General features: G+C 40.4%; 1 protein-coding gene across 1 annotated transcript; it reads left to right on the forward strand.

The window, feature by feature from the left end:
* The first annotated feature begins 5,184 nt into the window (after positions 1-5,184).
* Positions 5,185-10,926, forward strand: LOC116252839 (protein ROLLING AND ERECT LEAF 2-like). The gene is made up of 4 exons (XM_031627412.2): positions 5,185-6,811; positions 8,037-8,221; positions 8,731-8,954; positions 9,898-10,926. The coding sequence occupies exons 1-4, from the start codon at positions 5,767-5,769 to the stop codon at positions 10,712-10,714; spliced, it is 2,271 nt and encodes a 756-aa protein (XP_031483272.1). The 5' UTR covers positions 5,185-5,766; the 3' UTR covers positions 10,715-10,926.
* Positions 10,927-15,046: the final 4,120 nt, after the last annotated feature.

Raw genomic sequence — 15,046 nt, forward strand, 5'->3', positions numbered from 1 at the left:
AAGAAAAGCTTTTGGAGCTCAAGAGAATACCAAGATGAATCAGTACATGAACATCTGCATTCAACTTTTACCAAAATGGAAGAACTGTTATCAAGTGGAGGGACAGGCATTGTTGGAGCTCTTATGGGCCTTCAGGGCTTTTAATGGGGCACATTCTCATGATATATATATATATATATATACAAAAAATTGAAAACCTTGATGCAGCATTTGATTGGTTTCCAAGTTAACTCTGAATGAGAGTTAAGCCCCAATTTGACATTTATGATATCAAATGAAGAGTTCGTTGATAAATGTAATCAATGATTGATGTTTAAAATGGAGGCATTTGGTAACAGGAATAATGTGTCAATGTTCTATGAATCAGTCTTAAATTAATGAAATACTGGAACTTAATGTTCCATAAATGTATCATTATCTTTGCAACATATTCATGAAACACTAATAAAGTGTTTCTGTTGCAAAACAACTAGTACGGGTGACGAACCTACTCCTCACATATATAGTAACTAGAGAGTAACTTTTCTGTCCACACCAGCGATACATGGCAAAAACTTAAAAGAAAAACATAAAAGAGATCATTTAAATTAAATATTTAAAAATTTTATATCCCATTAATTTTAAAAATAATTTTTTATAACTTTTTAAACTAATATTTCATATAAAAGAAGCACACATGCTATGTTATTTACGTAGGTAAACTTATAATAATTAATATTAAATTACTTTATGAAAACATAAACTGACACGCCTGCCAAATGCCATCACCCATTTCAAATTTTAAAAAAAGTAACTAAATGAAACAATCTTAGCTGCTCATTTTTGGACTTATCGCAAAGTTGCACAAAACCCCACAGTCTTGAGATCCTAATATTAAATAACTTGAAGAACTTCTAAAATATATAATCCTGAATAATTGTAAAAACTGTTAAGACTTATGCTATTCAATAACTCTAAAATTCCTGGAATATATATTTATGTGAAAATCATTTGCATAAACGTATTATGTAAAAATTAGTCGGGTATTAATCGATAAATGAAGAGGACATTATATTTGTTAAAGTACGAAAATTAAGAGGGAGAGGGAGAGAGAAGGAGGCCTTCGCAATAATGAAAAAATTATAAAATCACCTAATTTTCTGATAATTTCCACATGTATGACTAATTTCTTTTACTGGTGTTCACGTGATGATGTTAACTTATTCATTTTTTTATCCAAAAAATATGAAAAATTACATTTGAACTCTCAAGTCATCTTGAAAAATTGAAATGTATCAAACTTTTTGTTCAACACTGCTATTCTTTGAGAGTTAGTTGCGTGTAGTTTTTTTTTTGTTTGCTTTAAATTAACTGAACCAGATAACAGGTGAAATGTAGCCATTAGAATCAATGCATTGCATGCGGGGGTTTTAGGTATTCAAATAATGGACTCCGATAGAAAAACAAGTCGAATACAGAGTACCAAAACATTTAAAACTGGATATATTCCCCAATATATATATTCACGTTCTAATCAGACATACAGTGGCATAGTGGGAGTACCAAAAGACTTGTACAATGCAGATAACTAAAGGCGTGCGTCAAGGAAATAAGAATCACATGAATTTTAAAGGAAATAGGGCCAAATCACAGGCCCCTGAGTGTTGGCTTTTGTTTTCTAATGTATCGGCGGTAGAAGGATGTGGGCTGGACTCTGTTGAGAGATGGGACCCTGGTTCCTACTGCTTGCTGGCTGGCTGATGCCCACAGACCAAAAAAAAAAGCAGACCCTACCCTTTTTCCTTCATAGATTTCAATAGAGATTTTTTTCCTTTCAAGCAAATCCTCTTTCACCATTTGCTTGTTCCGGCTGAAGGCCCACAGACACATGGTCTGGAACGAATACTTAATCATCAGCAATTAATCATATTTGCACCATGTTTATTGACTTTGCTTCAACAATAATATCCTACCAATTATTTAGCAACTTCAATTATTTTATATTTACAATTATTTAATATTATGTATTAATTCGTGTTTTAAGTACATGGTTCTGAATTTCAACGTGCAGTGCTTTACATTAAGAGACTTAATTTATTATCCAAGCAGTCATGGGACTATTTCTCAAGTGATCTTCTTCAGTATGTGGATGATATTATCACCTTCCGAAAACGGTCACTTAAAAACTTAATTTTTGTGAAGGCCGTTGCTAAATAAGTATAAAGTTATCATCTTTTTCCTCCAAAAATTCACGTGCATGATAAATATACTGCTGAACTTGGTGAACAGCACATTTGAATTTAATTTATTTAAGTTTCTGCTGTTCATAAAAAAATCACCCATATTTGTCATATCATTAGAAATGTAATAACATTAACTTGAATAACTAAATTGCGTGTTGAGCAAAGGGGCTTACAGGTGATGCTCAGTCAACAAACTCTGCTTGTTGGCACTTGGCAGCACAACTCGAACTAGCAAAGTCTAGCAATAGAGAAGCCAATAGTAAAATACTTTAATTATACGTCATGCACTCAAATATTAGATGCACATGGCTATAGGTACATACACGAAAATATCCATGTCCAAAAGTAAAATGTTATATAAAATATTTTTTACTCTCGAAATTTTCACAAACGTTAGCTCACAAAACCATATGAAAACGCTAGAAAAACATGATTTCTTTCTTACATCAGTCTACGTCTTGATTTCATTTGTGCAGTTAAATTTATAAATAAAATGAAAAAAGATTAGATCATGCGATCTGCTCGTATCTGGAAATGCTATAATCTAAGAATCTCCACACCCAAACGCACGCACAAACACATATCTTAAATCAGCTAAATCAAAATAGTTCACGGATCTACTGCTCTTCTTGTACCATATGCAACAGGATTTAAATAGTCTCCTGTATTAATAGCTTTGGTCCAACCGATCAGTGGGCAATTGGGTGTTTTATTTATCTTCTGACAGTGTTTGAAGTGTCATGTAAGGAAGGCAGTTACAACTTACAAGTGGGTGTATACATACATACATATATATGTATATATATATATATAAATTGAGGGCGACCATCGACCACATAGCCTTACAAGGGCAATCCCTAGGGGTAAGATATATAAAACTTGATTCAATGTTTAAACTTGACACTCTTGAGATTCATCTATGGGAGGCCACTTCTCTCTCCTTCCGTTAAAAAATCTAATTTTATATAAAAATTTTAATGATGATGTCTGTCCCACATAGATTGTGTTTGTTTCATCACGGACCTCAGATCTACGGTGATCTGAGATTATTAGGAACTCAGATCGGAATCTCCCTTCCCTCTAATTTTGACATTAAATCCATGGTTTTTACGTGGCCTTGAATCTTATTAAATGCAACCCTAAGGTTTTAAGAAAAACAACAAACTCTCCGACCTCTCAAAGGAAATATTTCATGTACCGTTATTATAAACAGCAGTTACTAATTAAAAGTGTTCTAAAACACTCAAAAGTCATTATTAAACTCCTTCTCACCAGATGCAGTTTGGTGGCTAATTAAAAGGTGCCATGTTTGAGCTTTTAATCGTTTTAAAATGCTTTAATTTTGTGTATTTTTCAGTTGTTTTTAATTGACTTAGGGTAAACCACCTTTAGTATGATATTTTTATGCCTCCAAGGTTTTGGCATTGCTTCGGAGCATGGGTAGACTTAAAGTGTCTTGCTTGCTACTTTTAACAACGTAGAGAAATAGCACACTAGAAAGTGTTTCAAACCTCAAAACCCTTAGATGTGAATCCGCATTACCGCCCGATTGTGCTTAATTTTTATATATTTTATTTATTTTTTCCAAAAATGTTTAAAAAAACATTTTTGACCATCTCATACAAAAATAAACTGAATTCGTGAGTGGGCCAACCTACCGAATCGGCAGTCCTGCCAGTTGGGTTCAAGAACTGAACTTGACAACATCGGCCGTAACCAATGCAGGTAAATGCACATGCATGCCTATTCTTTTGTAGTGACAGAAACAAGAAATGGAGAAAAATAGCAAGGTTAATCAATTAATGCCTTGCACGCAAAAGAGCTCTCCAGGACTAACGTCTCAAAAATTTGAATTTTCAGTGCAGGAAACAAGTACTACATTTGATAGAATGAGGGGAAACTGGATCTGTTATCGTGTAAACGTTTTTTCATTTTCGCCATTGTTTAATCGCCGGGAGGACGGGCACATATCCTTTTCATGTTTATTCCTTGTTAACGATCCATAAGGCAAAACATTCCGGTATACCTAAAACCAACGAACTTTTCAACAAATTTCGACAAGAAAAAAAAGTGGGTTTTCCATCCTTTACCTGAGAAAGTCTATGAATTCACATCCCTCACACGTACCAACCGAATTCGCATCGTACCCAACTCCATAAAACTTAATTTCAAAGACATGTATTCGCCAAAATGTTGAACGATCTAAAACAGATAGGTTGTTGGTCCACTAGATTCCGCCATCACCTATCATCTGTATTATTACCTACCTTTTCTTATCAAGTATCAGATGACAAATCTTAATATATAAACTGCTAATAATGATTGCATGAGAAGTATCGTGATAATCATATACCTATTTATACGTCCTCTACGTATGTAAAATACCATGCAAGTACTCTCGCCACTCGAGAACGGACGGACAGTCTCACACTGGCGGCCCGTCTTACAATAAAGAATGCACGTTGCTGGCCTCCAACTACCGGCGTCCTTCAACCAGATCCACGCAAGTCAGTGTCTTGTAGGCTTGCATGATCAAGTAGCGGCAGAAACAGCCTAATTGGGTCAGGCAGTCTAATCAAACCCAACTTGGTCGATTCTTCCTTCCACAGTTGCCAAGAAACCAAAAACAGATGGGAAACGGGAATGTGGAAGCAACAAAAGAGAGAGCAAATTTTAGAAAAGAGGGGGTCAGCTTAATGGGATATGAGAAAGGAAAGGCACCTTTTGGTAATTATGATCCAAACTGCCCATTCAGCGGTGGACACAGCAAGTAAAGGATCGGTGGGTGTTGGCTGGAGGTGCAGGGTAGGTTGGCCAGAGAGCCGGAGCTGAAGCAGACGCGAACAAACCCACGTGAGTGGGCCGTCCGTCAGCCCCGGATACCGGTGCTCGTCCGAACTTTGACGGTTTGACCCCTTTACACGGTAAAGAATATAATATAAAAGAAAAAGGGAGAGAAAGCGCACAGGGAGAACGCTTTCCCTCGCAAGTGGAGAGTGCTCTGCAACCTTCTACCGAGCGCATCGCAAAGAAACGAAGGAAAGCAACGAGAGGGTTCGATTCGCAGAGAGTCAGAGAGAGAGGGAGCTCTGAGTTATATCCTGGAAAGTGATTTAGATTTAGAGTGTAATAATGGCAACAATATTGCGTTAGAAAGTGTATGGAAAAAGTTGAAAGATCAGGGGGGGGAGTTTTTCAGTGGAAGGGAAAAGGATGAGCAGTGACTGGGGACGCAGGGCAACTCACCAAAAGGACGGCTTCAAAAGTGTGGTAGACGGAGGGCAATGGATGCAATTACAACCACCTCCCTCCCGCTGGAAGGTTAATAAATGCCGAAGCAGAGGGAAGAATTTTCTCTCTCTAGACAGTAGATTGGCAGGACAGCTCTCTCTCTCTCTCTCTCTGCCTGTCTCTTCCTCTGCCTCTCCCTCTATCACAATTATGTTCCTTTCCTGGCCGGTAGATGAGTAAGTGAAGAAGTTTTCTCCAGCACTAGTAAATACCAAGAAGACCTGCCTCTCTCTTTACACACACACCCACCAGCATGGGCTGTGCTACCTCCAGGCTAGAGGGCGAGGACACTGTCAGCCAGTGCAAGGAGCGCCGCCGCCTCATGAAACAGGCGGTGAAGTCCCGCCACCTCTTCGCGGCAGCTCACTCCGATTACCTCCATCACCTCCGCCTCACTGGCGCCGCGCTCTCAAACTTTGCTGCTGGCGAGTCCCTGACTGTTTCAGAAGGGACTCCTCCAGTTTTCCTCCACCGCGCTCTCTCCTCGTCCGCCGACCATCCTCCCCGTCCTCCGCCCCTCCAATCGACCGCGAATTCTCATTCCTTCCGCGCGGTCTCCGCCTCCACCTCCCACTTGCCATCCCCGGCGAACCCACACCCTCCCGCCAAAACTCTACCTACAGGGATCATGTCCGGCAAAACGAACCCCGCGTCCTTCTTCACCTCATCACCGACCCACTCCAACGCCGGGTCTTCCCGTTCGTCCAATTTCCCTTTCGCCGGAAAACCACTGTTCGCTGATAAGACGAACTCCGTCTACTCGAACATGTCCCCTTCACAGTCCTCATCCTCAATGTGGAACTGGGAGAATTTCTACCCGCCATCACCTCCAGGGTCGGATTTCTATCGGCAGCGCGCGGAAGTGAAATCCCGCGAGCACGAGGCACACGCCACCGCCGAGCACGATGATCACACTACCGGAGAGCGGGAAGAGGTGCGGTGCAGCGACTGGGGAGACGGGTACTTCTGCAGCACGAGCGCTAGCAGCTCCGACGATGAGGACGGCCGGAGCGGCGGCGCGCCGGAGAACGCGGAATCTCGCTCGGAGAGTTGGGTTCCGGCGGAGTCCGCGGACAAGTTCAGCCGTAAATCGGATACCGAGGAGGTCGTTGACTCCTCAGTGAAGTGGAACGACGGCGTGGCAGAATTGAAGATAGTCAGGAGGCACAAGGATCTAGCAGAGATCGCGGCAGCTCTTGAAGAGTGCTTCGTGAAGGCAGCCGAGGCCGGGAAGGAGGTGGCAGAGTTCCTCGAGATGGATAGGGAACAGCTAGATCGGAATTTCCGGAACTTGACGAGTAAGGATTCTATGGGGCTTCGTTGTCCTCCATTGGACTTCTCAGATTTTGGTTCCGCATTGGATTTCTCAGATCATGTCATCCATCTCCGTTTCGTGATTTCCAAACTCAGAATTATGGTTCTTTTTTTTTTCTTTCTCTCTCAAGATAAATTCTCCAAATTCTCGATTTAAATTGCTCTAATCCGGTGAAAACCGGGGTAAAATTTGTGAAGCCTTGGTATTTCAAGAATTTTGAGACTTAGTTTGAACACTTTTTTCTCTAGATCTTGTATGTTTTTTTTTTCTTTTGTTTCCTTTCAGTTCTTCTCGCGTCATCCGGCACCATTTTTTTGGCCATCTCGGAGCCACTAGAAATTTTCTATTTTTCATTCCCGGCAAGGTTTTCGGTTTCAGAGACAATTCATGTGGCACTTGCCAATTCTGTTTGCTATCTTAAGAATTTTCCACACGCCTTTTTCTGTGTTCATGTGGAACTTTCCGGCTTCTCTTTGCCACATTCCGGCCAACTCTCTGTTCCCCCTTTGTGGTCTTAACGGGTGAAGCTTTTGGGCTTCATCTTCTTTCCAATATCCAAACCGAAACCCTTTTCCTGCCTCCGGCGTATTGGCCGGAATCTGTGCTCTTTGCATCATCCCACTCAGCTTTGTCCAGTACTGAGCATTTTTATTGGAAACTTCTCTTTGTCAGGGTTGCGGACAAAATAGTCTCAAAGAAAACCGGTTTCCTTTATTCCCTCTATTTTATCATTTTCACTCTCTGAAAATTGATGAATCCCAAATTTACGCTTCTTTTTGTTTTTTGGGTTTTGCGAACGAGAACTGTAATATAAAAACTGTCTGGCGCTTGCGAATTTGTCATTTTTTGTACCGATGAAGGGACGCGGAACAAATCATTTTTGAAGATTTAAGGGGCTTAAATGACAATTTTGAAATATCCAAAGAACATACCTGGACTTTGCTACCACATGCTCAGATGCAACCTTTCGTAATTCAGAAGCCTCAGGGAATATCTCGATGACGCATCCACCTCCTCCTTTTTATTCAATGCCGAAACTATCCCTTCGTTCATGGAGGAACTCAATCTGCAAGAGTTAAGATTAAGTTGGTCTCTGCTTTTTCACTTGAACAGCCACATGATCTTTTGGTAGCTCAACAGATTTAGCTTGATCAAACACCGTCCAGTTTTTCCTGTTCCTCATGGTATTTGCTCTCTGTTGTTCATAGAGAAAGTGTATCACTCAAACAATTTCTTCGCCAACCTTTCATCAAGTTGGACGTCAAGACCTCCATTAGCAATCAAGTACAGCATGCAGGCAGGGGCTCTTACAGAATCAGGCGGCAGGAAAAGCCACTGTTCTACGTTGGAGCAGCTCCTTGCATGGGAGAAAAAGCTCTATGAAGAAGTGAAGGTAAGCATTTATTAGTTATCTTGGAAATGTCTTTATATGTATACCCTGTTACCTCCTTTAAGCTGTCTTTGCATGTAGCCCAAAAAATTTTGACTTGATCGCTGAGGAGACTCCTACTTTCGCTTTTGTCGCTGAGACTAGTTCCAACGGAAAATACAAAAAAGGAGGAAATTGATAATCTCTGATATTTCCTCAGGCACAAAATTAAACCCTCCATCCAGACTTTGTTTCAGGGTCCATCCATTGACAAAATATTCCACCATTGTCTATCTCGAGATCTCTTCTACTTTCTGATACATAGTGCTAATCTCTTCACTGTAATAGGCAGTCAGCCACTAGTTTTTCTCTTCTACTTGTCATGAGAAGAACTATATTGTCATCATTTGGTGAAAACTAACCAAAATTATTTTTCCGGAGAAATCTCACAAATCACTGCAACTACATGCATACAGCATACGTTTGCATCCTTTGAGAGAGATAATGATTAGTACATTCCTTCGTGGATGAAGGCAAGAGAGGCAGCAAAAATAGGACACGAGAAAAAGCTACATTCATTACAGAGTCAAGAATACAGAGGAGAGAAGGAGGCCAAGCTGGACAAGACCAAGGCATCTATAAAGAAGTTTCAGTCGCTGATAATGGTGGCTTCTCAAGCTGTAACAACCACTTCCTCTGCTATTACTGCCGTCAGAGACAATGAGCTTGGTCCTCAACTCCTTGAATTTTGTTATCGGTAATAACACTGTTCTTTCTTTTTTAGTTTTTTTCTTTTCCTTTCTCCTTTCACCACTAAAGGAAACAAAGACGTGAGTGGTTTCTTTTATTATTGACTTCTGTTATATTCTTTCTAGATAGGGGAAGCTGGACATCCACATACTAGTAAGTGAACAGCTAGAATTTTTTCTCTCTCTCATGGCATGCTCAATGCCACTTCTAGTAGTACCTGTATCAACACTGAGGGCAAAATAAACTCAAGGTCCAGAAGAGAAGAGTCATACCTTGTATTGGAGTCATTTGAAGTCAACAACAATGCACTCTGCAATATGAATTTTGTTAGAAGAGCAAAATCTATAGCAGTAGTATTAAACTGCAGGAACTTGTTATTCAAAAATGGAACAGTTATGTGGACTAAAATGACTGTCTTCTGCAATGGGGCATACATCAATAACTACTGGTATGCCTGATGGTACTTTCATCATCCTGATGGATGTCAGGAAAATGTTAAATGTCACAGGACTGTATAGCTAGTTATTGTGAGTCACAGTAGAAGTAGGTCAGATGCTTGTAACAGAATTCTCAGCTTGCTATACCATGACTTGAGACCATTGGTGCTACAATTTTGGGCCTACCTATAGCATCACATCTCAAGCGTATTCTATTCTGTTTTTCCAAAACGTAGACATATTATAGTGCTAATTCTATGCAGATGTAGCAAATATATAGCTTATCATTCTCCCAATATGCATGGGACACCACTTCCTCTTTTTCCTCCGTTTGTGAGTTAGCAAATTTTGATCTGACATCTTGGTCACAGACTTTATTATTCTCTGTTAGTTGATATGCACACACGTCACACGTGAGACTTATAGTTGATCTTATTTGATGCGTGATGCTAGTTTGGTGAGTGATACATGCATCTTATTAAGGTATTCTCCCTGCCGACTCTGTGCATGCAGGTTGATGAAAATGTGGAAGTCCATGAATCATGTTCACGAGATCCAAAATGATATTGTTCAGCAGGTCCGTGGTCTTATAAATCGTTCTGATGTTGGTGAATCAACCACCGAACTTCATCGTCAGTCTACGCACCACCTCCAACTTGCTGTCTCAGGCTGGCATTCTTCCTTCTTCCAGCTTACAAAGCATCACCGTGACTATATCCACTCACTGCATTCCTGGCTCAGGCTCACACTCTACCGCCTTGATGACTCGACGGAAAATGGCTCTGAGGGCATAGTTCCTGCAGCCTCTGAATCTGCCTCCAAGATTTACAACCTCTGCGAAGAGTGGAGACATGCTGTGGACCGCCTGCCTGACACAGTTGCTTCTGAGGCTATCAAGAGCTTCGTCACTGTTGTGCAAGCCATTTCCCTGCAGCAATCTGAGGAGCTTAGGTGCCGGAAGCGATCTGAAGCATCAGCAAGAGAGCTTGAGAAGAAAACAGCAGCACTGAGAGCACTGGAAAAGAAGTTCTATGGTTCAGTGAGCTCTTACTCGCTGGCAGGAATTAATGTACCTGGCAGCGGTTCAGACCCCACAACCATTGATGCAAGGGATCCTCTAGCAGACAAGAGGCTAGTTGTAGCATCATGCCGGAGAAAGGCAGAAGAGGAGCTATCGAAGCATGCAAAGGCAGTGCAGGTAACGAGGGCAATGACACTCAACAACGTTCAAACTGGATTGCCCGGTGTCTTTCAGGCGATGACAGCATTTTCCGGTGTCTGCTCGGACACAATTGAAGCAGTTTACAACCATGCTAGAGAGACACTATAGACATATTTATGATACGGCATCTCCAGGTGAAGCCCCAGGAAGCAAGTCGAGTCAGAAGAGGAACCATAAAGATTTTGAATTACTATTTGAACGAGAATAAGGATTGCTATAAACTACTTTGTAAAGTTGTACAGGAATCTGGTGATTGTTGCTGTATGGTTAATAAATTTGGGTGTATGAAAAAACCCGTTCTATGGATCTTGTTTACGTAACCTCTCTCGTGTTTACCGATTTTGTACAGGGTCTTCTTCTATGCATTGTTACCTCAAATCAATCGACAAAATATCCATGTCCTATTTTGGGAGCCTTTTACCTGTAACTTCGTACATCCTTATCATTTCTTGCAGCGAGGCCAACTTCACGCTAGTCTTGATTCGGAACCATTGCATCGATCAATCCCTCGCCCGTTGAAACGTAACATACTGCCAGTATGAAGGCTTTGACGCCTGGTTAAAAAGGAGGTTTGGTGTGAGTGTGATAAGAACAGACCAAAGGAAAACTTTAATCACATCCTATTTATTATAAATAGTGAATTGACTATCATGTCTATAAACTCGAGTTCACCTAGTTGGAATAAGGTTTGATGATGATAATAATTATAATACAGGTAACAACTTAAAACGCGTATTCCTAAAAGAATTACCCTCTTCCATTTTTGACATCCTCCAGGGGAAGCTAACATACGGACAAATAACAGTAAATATATTCTGACGACAAATGGGCCTACCAGCAATCTATGACTGGTTAGGGCGTCATAGGTCGGTGCCGTCCTCATCAATGACGGCACCAACGAAACTAGTCATAATCCTGTGTGTGGGCATTCAATTCGTGGCCAGGCAGACAGCAGACTTGGTCCGACCCTTTTGCGCTAGGGGTGCTTCGCACCAAGCGGGCCACAACCTTGTGGCACCTGATAGCGTCCTGGTAACTACTTTCCAGTGGCTCTCGTTGAATAACAGATCCATTTTTGCTAACACTGGATGCATTTAAGTATGCGTCGTTGGAAATTTTATGACATAAAAAATAAACTAAACATAAAATAACATAATGTTAAAACAGGGAAAAGCTCAAAAGTTCTTTTTTAAGGTAAGAAAGCCAACGGATCCCATGTAATTTAGTTTTCCATGCTTGTAGCAAAAATTTTAAGCAAACTTTTGGGGTTCCTTCTCCCCTCATAATACTGACAACAACAAAAAAGGACGATAACATGTCACTGTTGAGACTAAACAGTAAAAGGTGAGGCATTGATCTTTTCAAAAGTTTGTCCTTAAAGACCAGTTGCATATAATTATGTCCTTGCTGCTTGTTAGCAATTTGCATTTGACTTAGTCACCAATTTTCCTTGTTCAAGTCTCAAGGGCAGTCGCTTATTCAGCATTCTGCCGCTTCTGCATATTGCCGACCCACAACTCCTCTTCCACGTTACTATTCATTCAGTAAATTTCCACTCAAATCCAAGATGCAGCATTTGCCCTTGAAACTTCGCAAGAACTGAGCATCGATTTTTCCTTTCTGTACTGGAGGAACAAAAAAGCTCAGAAAGGACTGCACGTTGTGTGCGTGTTGTTAGAGAGAGAGAGAGAGGAAGAGTTGATAAAGGTGAAGTACCACAAGAACAGGAGACAGAATAATTTTCCGGTTTGATTTCAAAAGAATTTGACTTTCGTCTGCACTGAAAAAGATACTCGAGGAAAAAGGAAATTGCCATCATTTTCCACTGCAATCCAGAAAACAAAGTTTGGGATGTACAACGCACAGAAAGAGCCATGAAAACCATGTAGTGTGGAAGCTACTTTTCCAAAGTGAAAAAGGTTTTGATGATATAACCGCTGGGCTTGCAGCCGTGCCTATTTTAGCCTGTCTCCACGTCTGAACTTTTACCGTATGTTCCCAAAAGAAGGTTCCTTAACGAGTAAGTGATCAACGACAACATCAAAATTTAGAAGTTGGGGAAAAGCAGTTTAGGGATGCAAACCGCTGAGAGTCGGAATAGAAATAAATTGGAAATGGGATCAGAATCCGATCTGGTAGAGCCAAAAATTATATACCAACTTTCCAACAAATAGCATCCTTACAGGGACCGTTCACATTTCCGGCTAGGCGTTTGTGCCAGACAAATACAGGGACAAGATTAGTAGGTTAAGTAAACTGACGGTCGTCTCGGGAGAACTAAATCTCCACCATCCATGATCATGGTGGAAGGGCACAACTACGTAAATATGTTATTATATTTTTTCGACACCCCCATCACTTGGCATTCAGAATGATTGAATGGTTGAAGGAGAACAGCTGACAGTAGAGATATCAGATCCATTAAAGAACTTTTAATATGATTCATTAGTCCTGCAACTGCAATCAGGAGCAATACCCGGTCTGGTCCCTACGAATGGGGCCACTGACAGAGTAAGCAAGCACTAAAATTCCACAGTCTAGAAGCATACATTTATTGAAATTTTGTTTGCTATTAAATGACAGGAGAAAAAAAACAAAGTATTTTAAAGGAGTGAGAATAGAATATAAAACCAACACCACATTTCTACGGGCTTCGAGATTTTGTGAACTGCTTTTCGTATGAAAGTTTTCTTTGATAAGCACATGCTTTTGAACGCGGTGCCAGCAGCTTTCTCACTTCTTGTGAGGCTTCTTTCCAGCCCTTTTTATCAGTTTGTTCTTAAAATACCATCGTCTGAGATTTTGCTTTTAAAAATTGGACACAAGCTTAACGTCATATAGATCAGCACGCGTCTGTGCAAATCCAAGAAATTTCCTTACTGCCAAAAAGCGCGCTTTTTGCCTCATTTTACGATTCAAGTGCTGCACCTGATATTGCTGAGACATGTTCTTTGGGTCACGCGCCTGACACTCGGGCATGGACACCAATCACACGCACGCACACACACACACACACACACACACACACACATATATATATATATATATATATATATATATATATATATATATATATATATATATATATATATATTACCAAAATTTTGTTAGTTTTGCCAAAAATAGTATTTTCAAATTCGTCAGTAGAACCAACGATACGGGTAAGCTTGTTCACATTTTTTTATGACATGGGCGATAACCTTTCGTACACCCTAAATCCAAACCTGATGTCTCCACAAACTGTCTCAAGCAAGAAAGTGGTATTAACCTCATTCAGATAAAGAAATAAGAATCGTGTAAAAGTCATGTGTTTGCCCTTGCAGAAAAACTAAATATGGAGGTCCAAAACAATTGCATGACAGAGGGCTTTAGGAAAAAAAGTGAGGGGAAGTGGCCAGGTTTCACAATCTTGATTGAACTGAAACTAACCTGCGGAAAACAGGGGTAATGGGTAGTTTCGACATTTAGATTGTTCTACAATAATTAAAAACATTTGTTTTCCGTAAGGAATATTAGAATGATTTAGTTACCTGCCACGAAATGGCACAGATTTCCTTTAGACTTGTTATCGTACCATGATATGATATAAGGATATTTTGGCCGTGCATCGCAAAGATATTTTGGCAGTAGAAAAATAGTTGCATTTTGAGGCTTTAGGCGAAAAAGAAGGCCTAAATTTCCCGATGAAATGTGCCCAAAAATTTTTGCAGCCTTGCAGGCAATCATGAATTCAACAAGCCACTTTTTTAGGAATCGTCAAGGGATCAAAGTAATCGGAAACCTAAGAATATCCAGCAATCTGTCTAAATATGAATTGAGAGAGTGTCGTGGACTCGCGTGCATCAGGAGGTTGCTGGTAAGTTGCTAGAACTTGGTAACATGAGGAACTTGTTAAATAGGCCACCCGTTCATATCAGGTGAGTACCACGACGGGGGAAAGGTTAACGAAAGATGAATTTCAGATTTGGAGCCGCCTCCTATGATGTGTAACATGAAGTTTTGTATCGAAAAGGGTCTGCATAATGGACGAGAAGAAGAAGCAACCGGCACACCACAAAATCTGCAAGTCTTTACAGACGGAGAATTATAAAATATTGCAGAAACAAGAGGACCTTAAGCTAAAGTAACGAATATAATTACTGAAAGGAAATATAAAGAGATAGAATCCTAGCAAAAGAGGAAAAGGGATACATAAAGAAGATGGCACCCAGAAAAGAAGGCACGGAAGGAACTGTGGATGGTCTTCAACACGACAAAAGCGTCTTCTGAAACCCAATGCGGAAAGGGGCTACATCATCCACATTAGTTGGTCTCATCCAAACGTTATCAATGTGAAATTACAGAACCCACAACATGATTAAAGCTCAAAACGCTAATCATCCATCAACCCGAGTGGACGTTCTAGCTCTTATATCTCTTTATAAATGTGCTTTGGTAATC

Source organism: Nymphaea colorata, chromosome 4 (assembly GCF_008831285.2).
Source record: "Nymphaea colorata isolate Beijing-Zhang1983 chromosome 4, ASM883128v2, whole genome shotgun sequence".
Lineage (NCBI taxonomy): Eukaryota > Viridiplantae > Streptophyta > Magnoliopsida > Nymphaeales > Nymphaeaceae > Nymphaea > Nymphaea colorata.